This window comes from Haliaeetus leucocephalus, unplaced genomic scaffold (assembly GCF_000737465.1).
Source record: "Haliaeetus leucocephalus isolate CR32 unplaced genomic scaffold, Haliaeetus_leucocephalus-4.0 Scaffold202, whole genome shotgun sequence".
Lineage (NCBI taxonomy): Eukaryota > Metazoa > Chordata > Aves > Accipitriformes > Accipitridae > Haliaeetus > Haliaeetus leucocephalus.
Window position 1 is genome coordinate 656805 of NW_010972638.1, and position 12667 is coordinate 669471.

The following is a 12667-nucleotide window of genomic DNA, read 5'->3' on the forward strand; positions in this document are numbered from 1 at the left end:
CCAACAGTGTACCGGCTCAGCTGCTTGGGGAGATACACAAATCATAGGAAGCAATCATCTCAGGAAACTTCATGAATAATCTGCCCTGCCTGGTGGCTTCTCCCCAGACTAAGTAGACAAAAGAAAGCTCGTGCTTTGAAGCAAGGACTTAGAACCATTTCCTTTTCTTTTTTTTTTTAACGCTTAATTTGTATTATTGGCAATACCCTTGCTATTCATAAAATTATCTACTCCTTTCTTAGAGAGTAAATTCCCAAGTCAGGGACTGCGTGTCCCTCTGCCGCTTCCACACAACCCACCATAACCAGGTGCCAACGAGCATTAACTGGCCTAGGAACAATACTTCTCTGCCGAGGGAACTGGTAGCATGGATTTGCTGAGACCATGTGAGGTGCAGTCACCGTATGAACTGTAACCACTACTGTTTACAGGGATGGCCCCAGGGAAGTATGTATGAATAATTTATGAATCATATTACTAAATAGATAGTGCCTCATCTGTAGTCAGGTTAGCCAGGAAGAGGGAGGTTGCTCTAGTCTAGGCAAGGAAGGCTGACTGGTTGACTTCAGGATATTACAAGCCAAGAAATACCATCTTTCAGCATTTTGAGCAAAGGTCTACCATTTGTGTATGTGAAAGGTAGGGATGGTCTCTCTAGGCCAAGAAATGAAGAAGTGAATCCACCTGCTCATCACTTTCCATCACAGTGCTGAGTGAAGGGGCTGCTACTTCGCTTCCCATCTGCTCCAAACGATTCCCTAAGGCAATGGCTGCAGGCAAGTCCCATGTCTGAAAGCTGCAGCTCATCTCCTGCAGGGACGAGGATAAAATAATGTTTGTTCAAATGCTCAGTTGGTTTGACTGGGACATCACCTCCTCCCAGTACTGGACAGAGGTGGAAATGGGACAGGCTGGGAAGGGTGGTGGAGAGCCTTCTCTGCCAGGGGTGCAGCTGATGGGGCAGCTCACATGGACAGGCAAATTTGGGCTTGGGAAGAAATCAACCGTCAGCAAGACTGGTAGAAGCCGTGCAAGATTTTCACCATCCTCTGCAGCACAAAGTGCAGTTTCCTTTGAGGATCATCCAGCTGAGTCTCACTTAATAACCAGCTCCCTCCCTCTGCAGGGACTTTGCTGATGCTCTGGTCCCTCCTGTTTTCAGACCCCTTCTGCGGTTCACCCCACGAGGCCCAAAGTGTTTTGCATAGAGTATCTGAATGAAGAGTGAGCAGTGCTGACATCCATGGGGCCAAGACAGAGAGTCCCAGCATTCTTTCCAGCTTAAACCCCATGGCAGCGCGAAGCACCAGGCTGAGTGTCTGCGAAATACGGGGGTGACTCAGAAGCACCACATTCACCTCTCTGTCAAGAGGATGCTGCTCCCCAAGGGGCTTCAGCAGACTCACCAGCACCCCTGTCCCAGATAGCAGCATGACAGACCATGTCCACCCTGTGAGGGCTTCCGAGCCATGACCCTCTGCAGCCACGCGCTGCTCAGTGCCCCCTGCAGCAATGCCAGGCTGCAAATCCATAAGCCAGACCCAAGTCCCACACAGCCTCATGCCCACTGTTCAACCCACTCCAAGTCCTCTCTTTCAGCCTCAGCAGACAAAGGAAAATACAGAGCCTACAAATGCTAGGAGGGCAAACAACAAGAAAGAAAGAAAAAAGGAAACAGGACAAAATTTATCCCATTTTTCCTAACACAATAGCTGCAAGTCTGATCTGGCAAAAAAATGGATGCCATTTTGAGCCCTGAAGTTTCACTTCATGTTACACAGACTGATGTGAGCAGCACACGGACAGACACGTATGTCACATATATAAGGAAGGGGAGAGAGAGGGGAGGAAGAGACAGCAACCATATTCTGACAGGAACGCAAACACACCCACCGGCACACAGAGCCCTTCTGCGATATGGACAGAACAAAGACAATTCAGGAATCCCCACAGAAAATCACACCCAAGATTAAAGCCCAAATCACAACGATCTTCAGCCACACCGAGGTCCAGGAAAGGAGCAGCACTACCAAACGAGCTGGCAGGCACTGGTTTAAGCTTTCCCTCCTGCATCTTGCACCCTACATGCAAGGAAGGGACAGAAGCATGCATTGCCATGCCTCTGCTTTCAGCAGCTGCATTTCTGAGATCCCCTCGCCTCTCCCCAGTCTTCAGCCTGGAACTGCTGGACAGAGGAATCTCCAGCCAGAGGCGGACCTGCCTCCTGAGCACAGGCGCTGAAGCCTATTTCCTATGTGAATATGAGCACATTCATTACCAGTCCCCAAGGGACTCTTTTTTTGTAGCAAAATTATCAGTTTCTGGCAAGAGGAGCCACAGTAACAACCCGGTCCAAGGTACCGGCTGCACAAGCACAGGTACTCCAGGGCTGTGCCAGGGACGCGTGCCCCAGGCACGAGCAGAGGCTGTCTGGCAACACAGGGTCGAAGGTATGGTGGCAGCTGCAGGACAGACATCTATCGGTTTGTCCTCATGCTGGGGCTGAACCCCAGCACAGCCAGGGCTCTCAGGAGAAGGACCCCAACTCTATACAGCCAAAGTATAGTGAAATACTTCTAGCATTACAAAAAAAAAAAAGCCACGGAGGACACAGGCCCTGCCCCATGGGGCTTTCATCTGCACCTGAAACAGAGCAGATGCACTTTATACACCCAGTAAACAGGCAGAAGTGAAAACTCCTACAAATGCAAAGCTACGAATACCAGCATCCGTATCAGAGAAACACCCCAGAAAGTCTGAGATGCATGTTTGCCACAAATGGCATTTTCTTTACAATGCACGTAACCAGAGATAAGCTGCACTCATACTGTCTAGCCACCAGAGAAGGAGAAGAGAGTCCCCTAAGAGACCCCGACGCACAGGGGCTCTCAGGCTGCTCAGCGCAGCCAGGGAAATGGGGTCCTGAGCACCAGCCAAAGTGAGGAGAAGGAGCTTTCCCTCCCAGCCCCAGGACCGAGCGAAAGAAGCAGCCCTTACCTTTGGCCCCTCGCAACACAAACCCGAATCCCTCATGCTCCCTCTTCTGCAGCACGGCCGTCTTCTCCTCAATGATGTAGTCACTGGGCAGGAAAGAGCACAAGAGAATGATGCTAGGGTTAGATTTCAGCACCATGCTGCCAGGCGGAGGTGGCCTTTGTGCCTGTGACAAGGAGACCTCTTCTCATCGACCGTTTCATCTCAGCAAGGAGTTGGGCACAATCTGCTTCCCTCCCTCCCTTGCCCAAAGTCAGAACAAAAAGACGAAAGCTACTTTCCCTCAATGTGTAGGTGGAGGAAAGCCCCGGCTGCCTGGATCACCCTTCTGCCCACCGGACCCCTTCTCAGTCACCTGCATACACATGCAGGGAGCTTACTGATCCCACTTTGGGCTTCCCTTTAAATGATGCCCTTAGCATATAACTGAAGAGTGGAGCGCCTGAGCAGAGGAGGTGCGGGGGGAGGCAGCCATCCATCCATCAGGGAAGCAGCTCTCTGAGACTTTCCGGTTGCCTCTCATATGAAAAAATTAGATGCTTGACGAAAGGAGAGGTGCCTCTTTGGTAAGTTCCCCGGGAGGGAGAACAGCAGAGTTTATATCCTCATCCCGGCGCTCTGATCTTCTCTTAAAATCCCCCCTCCGCGTTGCTAAGTAACAGTCTGTCATTAGCAGAGGGGGGATGCATCGCATTGTCCTAGTTTAACAAAGCTGCTCTCCCTGCCCTCCGCCGCGGCCAGACGAGAAGAACGGGGAAAATCCAGCAGTGGAGAGAGAGGATCGGACACGCAGCTCCGCGTGGACCCCGGTCGCCAGCAACCCTTCCGACAAACCACCTCTACGCGCGCCGGGAGGGGCGGTGGGCGCATGGGGAGGGGAGACTGGAGAGGGATTCTCTCAGCAAACGGGAGCTTAAATGCAGTCCTGCAAATCCCTCCCAGCGGAGCCGCATGTCTGACATCAGAGTGGAATTAATCAGGGACCTCGGTCCTTCTCAGCAGCGCGGGGAAGGAGCTTTGCACATCGAGCCAAAACCGAGAGAGGCAGAGAGGGAGCGATGGTGCGGGCCAGACCCCAGACCTGGGTGCGTGCAGCCAGCGATGCTGGGGGTCTGCCCAGTGCGCAGCAGCGGGGAACAAAGACCCACGCAGCACTGCACTGCACAGAAACGCGCTGCCAAGGAGCAGGTAGAGCAGCGGGCGCGCAGGCAGGCGCGCTCGCAGGAGGGAGGCGGTGGCCGTGGACGGGCGCTGGCACAGAGCAGGCTGGGTTCGCACACTGCGGTATGAGGTGCCCCAACATGCGCCGTACCGCCGCTGCAGGCAGGCACACGCCCCGCCGGCACAGGCGTCCCACGCCGCGCCGGCCGCATCCTGCCCCTTTGCTGCGGGGAAGGGGTCGCCTGCCGGGGCTCAGGCTGCACCCTGCATCACCCTGCTGGGACCCTGCCGAGCACAGCAGGGCCAGGGAGGGAGCGGGCGTTTCTGGATGGAAGGCGATGGGCTGACAGTGCTGCTGCGTGGACTGGGCCGGCGACCCATGCTTTGTGTGTACTTCCTAGCAGCTACGGACTGCGACCGACAAGCACCGGGACAGGACACACCTCTCTGTACCCTGGCCCGCTGTAGCCTCTTCTGCCGGTGCTGCATTTATAGGCGTCGCGATCCCTTTTTGGGTAGGTAGTTCTGTGATTCTGCCATGAACACCAACCACAATGGTATCTAGCTCCTAGTAAGATGGATAGAAATATTCCTTCGTTTTCCAGACCAAGGAAAGGTGATCACAAAAGTCAATACGTGCGACGGCTGCAGGTGCCGAGGCAGTCCAGACGACATACGACAGACATGGTTCATGGAAACTAACGCGACACACAAGCCTGAATTCCTTGGAATTCCCTGGTATTTTACTTTGTGCTATAATTTTGGACACGCTTAGGCATTATCCATGAAAAAATAAGGTATCTATTAAACCAGTAACTTCATGCAACAAAGTACCTAGACATGGATAAACTTCAACAAAACTACGGGAACCGCTTTAAAGGATGCAGCTGCTGTCATACAGTCATCCCTTTATGTCACATTTTCAACACATTGCCTGTCTTTCAAAAGCAGAGCTGGTTATACATATGTTCCTCAATATGTGTAAAACTCTCCCCTCTACAATGAAAAATCCTCTCTTCCAAGTATGGAGTGTCCTACTGGAAACAGATTCATAACTACCGTGTCCAGAAGAGGTCATTATGGTAACATAATCCTCCTGTCCATATAGCAAGAGCCAGACAACCTCAAACCGTGATTCCTGTATCAAAGTAGTTGTGGATGCCCCATCATTGGAAGTGTCCAAGGTCAGGCTGGATGGGGCTTTGAGCAACCTGATCTAGTGGAAGATGTCCCTGCCCATGGCAGGGGGGTTGGCCTAGATGATCTTTGAAAGTCCCTTCCAGCCCCAACCATTCTGTGATTCTGTGGTAAACCTTTATCTTCTTTTTGAACTATGACTTACCATTTAGGAAGAGAGCTAGACCTAAGACATTTCGCATCCACAGGAATATCCCCCCTTTTCCATATGACATGTCAATCCCTTGTAGATGACCTGTGCCAGATCTTAACCTCATACCAAGAGCAAATTCTGCCACCTCTACAAGAATGTGTTTGTGCATGTGTATATGCAAGAGAAAGAGAGAGAAGGAAAGTGAAACAACTGTTTATGTACAAAATCAGGACTGCTATTTGACCTGGTGGTGAGCTGAAGTGCCCAGCTAGTCCTGCTGCAATTGCTTCGTCAATGAGAAAGTGAGGAATCCATGATGAAAGAGAATTCCGTACCTCTCATTCCTTTGTGGTTGTTTCATCCATGCGATAAACTGAAGAAACTCTTGACAAAACTGCTTGTACCCTGCGTAAGTACAATTTCACCCAGCCTCTTCCACCAATCCTCATCTACCAAGATTTCCTGCAATAATGTAAGGCTTTAAATAAGTTCAACCTGCTGCTGCTTTTACCAAAAGTTATTCTGCAGAAAGAATATTTGATTCTTTCCGCCACCTCGGAATTATTCCTCCTCCTCCAAATAAACCGGCAAGAAGTACCTTAATTCAAAACCCTAAACTTGTCAGAAACAAGAGGAAAACTCCCCAACACCCTACTTTCTGCCCCTGAATGCTCCAAAAGTATGTATGTAGAGCTACCTATGGGATTGTTAGCAATGTTGGAAGTTTATTTGTTTTAGCTCACTCTCTTCCTCTGTGTCGTCCACAGAGGGATTTATCAAGTTAGACTTGCAAGAGCACTCCCAGTTTAAGTCCATCCAGAACCCGCAAACCCTTTGCCTATTGCCATCTAGCTCTGTAGGCACCTAAAAATCCTCAGGTTTGTAACCGACTACAGTAAAATCCATTGGACATCTTCACATTTGGATATAACCACACTAATTAGTTCTATAGATAGATGTATATAAACAGTGAAATAAAAAGTCCCTACATTTTTGTGAACTAGAATTGTGGTGGAGTAGAGAGACACCTGAGATACCACTGATCAGCACTGCTGGAGTTCTGAGAGCTGGAGAAAGCAATAAAAACCTGCCCGGGAAAGGAGATACAGCAGTGTAATCAAAGACCTGTGACAGTGTCACAGCGAAAAAAATAACCTGAATTACTCATTTTTTTATTTTTGTCTAAATAAAAATAGGAACTTTCATAAAATAAGATGTAGTAGGGAGATATTTTAAGGCATCAGAGAAGGACTAAGCAAAATAATAATTTAATACTCTTGTGACACAAGTATTTAAATAAAGTTATGATACCCAATGGAAAACAGCACCTCAAGTTCACTGCCAGATTACTGTGCCCTACATATATCTGGTAAATGAATAAACAGATGACCTAATGTAATGATACAGAGGCATTGGAGCACAGATCTTCAAGGCTGCTCCTCAAGATGACAAAAGGTCTAACCGGACCGTCTCGTTTCTGCAGGGTTGAGTGTCAGACCTTCTGCTGGTTTGTCTTTTGTTGAAACCAAATTAATGACAGTTAATGCACATGACGTTTGACTAGGGCAAATTATTTTAGTAACTTTTTGACTCTTTAGAGGGACAAACCTAATAGATCAATCAATGGTCACGGCTGCGCTAAATAGCTACAGTTAGCTCCAGTCATCCTGGTAGCACGATAACAGCAAAGATAAGATTGGATCCTAAAGTAAAAAAACAGCAGTTAGAATTAAAGAGGTTTTTTCAGTTGTCTGGGCCTGGTAAAATTCACTGAAAGTGCCTAGGCAGCCAGTGGAAAGTGTCTGACATCTGTGATGGGTTGTCTCTGAGCGCTTGCATGGGATGCACGACACTCCAGAAAATCTGAAAAAGGGATGATGCTCACCTTTAAAAACAGGCAGTACAAAGATCAAAGGAAGTATAAAATGAAGCAACTCATCTTTAATTCCCAGGAAAATCCTCTAACAAACAACACAACAGTTTAATAAAATATCTAGCAGAAAAGAAAATTATAAATAGCAGGTAGCATGGATTTGAAAGAACTGATTGTACTAAATGAACCTAATTTCTGTTTGAACATAATAGGTCTCATGAACGTGGGAAAGGCAGTTCTGTGATATGTATCTTGATGTCAGTTAGGCATTCTGAATGCTCTAACAAGGCATTCTCATAAAAAGCAAGGGGAACAAACTACTGCAAGGTGAGTAAACAGCTGGTTTGACACATTTTTCACTGTTGAACTGGAATGATGTATCAAGTGCGATTTCACAGGGGTCTGTCTTGGGACAAGCTCAATGTTTACACCAATGCCTAGGATGTAACAGAGAGTAAACTTAAATTTGCAGAAGATCCCATCTGAGAGGGCAGCAGCATATTGGGAGACCGGATTCAGACTCACATGGTACTATCACTGGAGAAATGGTCTGAAAAATACCAGAGGGAAAAGTGCAAGGTACTACAGTCAGGAACTATGAAAAGAAAAACAGAAGATGGAGGAGGACTGTCTGGGCAGCTAGCTGGCAGGAGAGGCCAGAATACCTTCCTGGACTCATAAGCATCAGCAGCAGTGTCACACTTTTGTGAAAAAAGGATGACAGACTGACTGGAGATACATAAACAGGAGTGATGTCTAAGACCTGAAATAATCCTTCTGCCCTACCCCATGCTGCAGTAGTCTTGGGAGTCATCTAGTTAAATGTGGGTGTATATAAACCAAGCACCTACAGTGAGCAAGTCGCTCTGGGCTCTTTTTAGACTCAATGGAGAGCTATTCAGTGAAGTCAATGGAGCTGTGATTCATCCCATGCTGAAATGACCGCCTACATTTTGTCAAATGAATGGCACCCCTGGCTCCACTGACTGCGCACATCTGTATCGACTCCCAGGGTGAGCCAGGGCGATGAGCTCAGACACCTACATGGCAGACACCTACAATGAAATGATGTGAATCACATTACTAAAGTTAGATAACACTCCAGTTGCCCAGTTCTTAGCACCACGCTTCCAGAAGGATGTGGGTCAAGAGGAGAGAGTCCCAAGGAGGACACCTGGAAGATAAAAGGCCCAGCAGCAAAGTAAAAACCTGGTTTGATTGACTGGCTTGATTGTTCCCATGAGAAAATGCTTAAAAGGTGTCACACAACTTCTCAGCAGTATTGATGCTGAAGCACGGGAACAGGGTGGTGATGGAAGGCCACTCACTGAGAACTTTTAGATCAGTCTCCCTCAAGAGTAATTTAAGTTCAGCTGAAGCTGATGTTGGTGGAGAGACAGACCATTTCAGGCCTTTCACAACAGAAACCTCACTCACATACTGTGGTGTTCCACACCCACACCCAGGCAGTGCCAGGAGTTTAATTCTGCTCAGCTATCTCGCGCAGAAAACATCTCCCACAACAGAAGATGATTTACAGTAATAGTAAGTAAGTGGGGCACAGCCCATGCTCTGGCCCCAAGAGCATGTGGTACAGCCTGAGTCTTTGTGGACAAACTTTCTTCTCTCCCCCAAAAAACCAAAGCCATAACACAGGGTAGCTCTTTCCAAACTGCATCCGAGAAATTGCCTCTGGCTAGGGTTGGCCTTGCGCTATGGCTGGGCTTGTCCAGGACAGCGCAAGTTGGCCCTGATCAAATTTATTCCATGGAGCAAGCTAGCATTGAAACAGCACAGACAATGATGAGACGGCACGCAGGTCTCCTTCCTATCCCTATCTCACTTCATAGAGCAGATGGAGCTTTAGGGAGAGAGATCACAGATCACCCTTGGATTTATATACCAAACATTTAGGCTTCTAGCCAAAATTGGGGAACAGGCATGTCCTGGAGGTTTGCATCAGCTGGGCACATCACTATTGAACGGTTTGCTGAGCACAGCAATGGAGCCTGGAGAGACCTACCCAGACCCGAGCACTCCACGGGGGCTGCTGTCACACAGTCCTGTTCTTCTGCAGTGTGGACGCTAGCCAAAGCGTAACACAGCTGTGTTTCTTGGCTCCATTTGAAAATGAGAGAAAAAGAATGACCACAGCGGGTCAAGATCAAGTGTCCCATCTTGAACATTTACTGACAGCAGCAGCCTGGAGAAGAGAAAAGGAGCAGGTCTGAAGTGACTTACTGCTGTCTCAGAAGAGCTCCCAGCCCAGAAACTGGCAGCCAGGGGAACTCAGCAACAACATCAGAAGTGAAACTGGGAAAAGCCCTATCCCAAACAGGAAAATCTCCACTGTAGATGAGGAAACCTCTGGGAATGCAAGCAACAGTGGTGCTTCTGTAATGAAAGCAACGGACAGCAGGAAATGGAGAGGGGGCCAGGAAGGAGCCTATTTATGCTCCTAACTGGTCCTGAAGCACTGATTATCATCAGTAAGATTTTCTGTTTAATTCAGTCAGGAGGCAGCTTATCAAGGCACTGATTATGAACTACGTCAAAAGCAAACTGACAGATGAAAAGCAACTCTAACTCCAGAAGAAACCATCCTCCAGTCACACACACACACACGATTTCAAAGTGCAGCAGGCCCCCATGAAGGATGTGCTGTTTGAGATCATGTTCCCTCCAGCACTGGTCAAATGCATTTCAGACACCAATTAAAAACCCAAAGCCAGTGCTGCTCGGTCCCAAATGTAATGTGGCCTGTGAGTACCAGAGAAATTCTGAAGATCAGCTATTGCAGAAAGTGAGAAAAGGCACTGAAAAGCAGCATCGTCCCCATTCACACACAGAGAGTTTTCACAGAAAATTTTCAGTACTGGATTCATTTCATATAAACACACCAAGCTGGTAACTTCAAGGGCATTAACCAAAACCTTAAAATAAGACAGCTCATTAAGGGAACAGGAAGTCTAGGAAAGTCCAAGACATGTTTTGCCTGGACTCCACACTAGCAGCGATATTGATAAAGCTGTTAAGACCTTGCTGTGAATGCTGAAAAGCAGTCAAGTCAAGGAAAAGATGCCATCGCAGAGATGTACAAAAGATAAGCCCCTGGAATAATCAGGCTTATATTTATATTGGCAGAAGGAAGCTATTTGTCCTGAATTTTTATCCTCACTTGCCAGAAAAGGCATTGCAGCTGAATGGGTGATGCTGTCCAGCTCCTTCTCCCTGGATACGCTCTCTACCAGGCAGGCTAAACCTGATACTGACAGTGACAATGGACCACAGATGAGCAAACATGGTCTCAGTCTGCAGCGAGACGAGTTCAGGTCCATCATTCACAGCCTCCCATTATCACTTCTTCAGCAAATAGTCCAAAATGGTGTCTACTAGAAAAGGAGGCAAAGGCAGCCTCTGATCCACACTTAGCGCTGCCAAATTACCGATGTCACCTGTGGGAATTCTGCTCCACAGAAACAGCATTGTTCAAAGCTGACGTCGGAGCCATTTGGCTGCGCAGATGCACAGAGAGACAGATAAGGTAACACGCAACAGCATCTCAAATCTTAGCATGCATCACTAGCTCATGAAATTCATACTACTTATATTTAAAGGGGAAAATGGTCACAAACAGAGGGGTGTTACAGAAGTTAGCCCCACTGCTGTGTCAGCTGTCACATGTACTGGGAAAGGACAGATAACACCTAAAATCTCCCTTTGCTCGAATGAAAGGAGATTAAAGAACATTATGTCTACCTCTTGCCCCATAGGCATTCAGGAAAGAACAATGCATATTTCTATAAATAATAAAACCAAGTCCTAGAAAATCCAAATTCCACAATGTGGATTTATTCCATCCTCAGCAAAGGAGACAGATGGAGACCGTTTAAGGGCACTGTGCTGGAGACACAGTACAAATACACGCCACAGACTGAGAAAGAACAGAAAGAAGCCGGCATGGCTAAACAGCGAGGAAATGGAGGTCATTAAAACCAAGAAAACATCCTTCATAAAGCTGAAACCACATTCAAACAAGGAACATGGAAAGAATCGTGATCTCTTGCAGGTTAAATGCAGAAACACAGTACAGCAGGCCAAACATAAATCTGTGGAACAATTTGCAAAAGACATCAAAACTAAACCACTTCTCAAGTGCATGTGGAGCAGGAAGCCTGCCAGAGCATCTTTGGGGTCAGATGATTGTGGTGTCAAAGCAGCACCCAGAGAAGGTAAGGCCATAACAGGAAACTAAATACAATTTTTGCTTCCCTGCTGTGGGGAGGTTTCCCCTTCAGAAGCGAAGAGACGTGTAGGCAGACATCCAAAACTGAAGTGTCTCTACAAGAGGTTATGGCACAAAAAGGAGAGGCACAAACCACCAGGACCAGACAGTAGACAGCTAAATGTCTAGAGTACCTTGTGGATGACAGTCGTGCCATTCATGGTGGCTAGGTTGCGGTGAGAACCGCAGCGGGACCTGGGGCCGGAACGGTGGGCATTGATGCCTGTTTTTACAGGGGTGCCAGCAGAGAAGGAAGGTGCTGCAGGTCCATCATCCTGATGCCTCACTGGGCAAGGCTCTAGCAACTGGAACAAGCAGACAGCCAGCCAACACATGGATAAGTATTACACTTGGGAAAGCTAAGGTGGCATTTTAAGTGAACGTCTTGCCTCATAAACTCCAGTATCAACTGGTGTCCCTCAAGGGTTTGTACTGGGACCAATACTATTTAATATCTTCATTAACGACATAGTGGGATTGAGTGCAGCCTCAACAAGCTTGTAGATGACAGCAAGCTGAGTGGTGCAGCTGATTTCCTAAAGGGAAGGGATGTCATCCAGAGGGACCCTGACAGGCTTGAGGAGTGGGTCTGTGCCAACCTCATGAAGTTTAACAAGGCCAAGTGCAAGGCCCTGTCCATGGGCAATCCCCAGTATCAGTACAGACTGGAGGATGAATGGATTGAGAGCAGCCCCGTGGAGAAGGACTTGGGGATATTGGTGGATAAGAAATTGGACAGGAGCCAACAACATGCACTTGCAGCCCGGAAGGGTAATCATATCCTGGGCTGCATCAAAACAACTGTGACCAGCAAGTTGAGGGAGGTGATTCTCCCCCTCTGTTCAGCTCTGGTGAGACCCCACCTGGAGTACTGCTTCCAGCTCTGGGGCCTTCAGTACAAGACAGACATGGACCTGTTACAGAGGGTCCAGAGGGGGCCACGGAAATAACCATGGGGCTGGGACACCTCTTCCGTGAGGAAAGGCTGAGAGAGTTGAGGTTGTTCAGCCTGGAGAAGAGAAGG

The 12667-nt window shown here is 48.0% G+C and overlaps 1 protein-coding gene across 1 annotated transcript in view; it reads right to left on the reverse strand.

Annotated features, from left to right (window-relative positions):
• SHANK3 (SH3 and multiple ankyrin repeat domains 3) overlaps positions 1-12667 on the reverse strand; it is a 198959-nt gene that overhangs the window by 82306 nt on the left and 103986 nt on the right. Inside the window, exon 4 of the mRNA XM_010566063.1 lies at positions 2998-3080. Within this exon, the coding sequence (XP_010564365.1) occupies positions 2998-3080 (83 nt within the window). The remainder of the gene's footprint in view (positions 1-2997; positions 3081-12667) is intronic.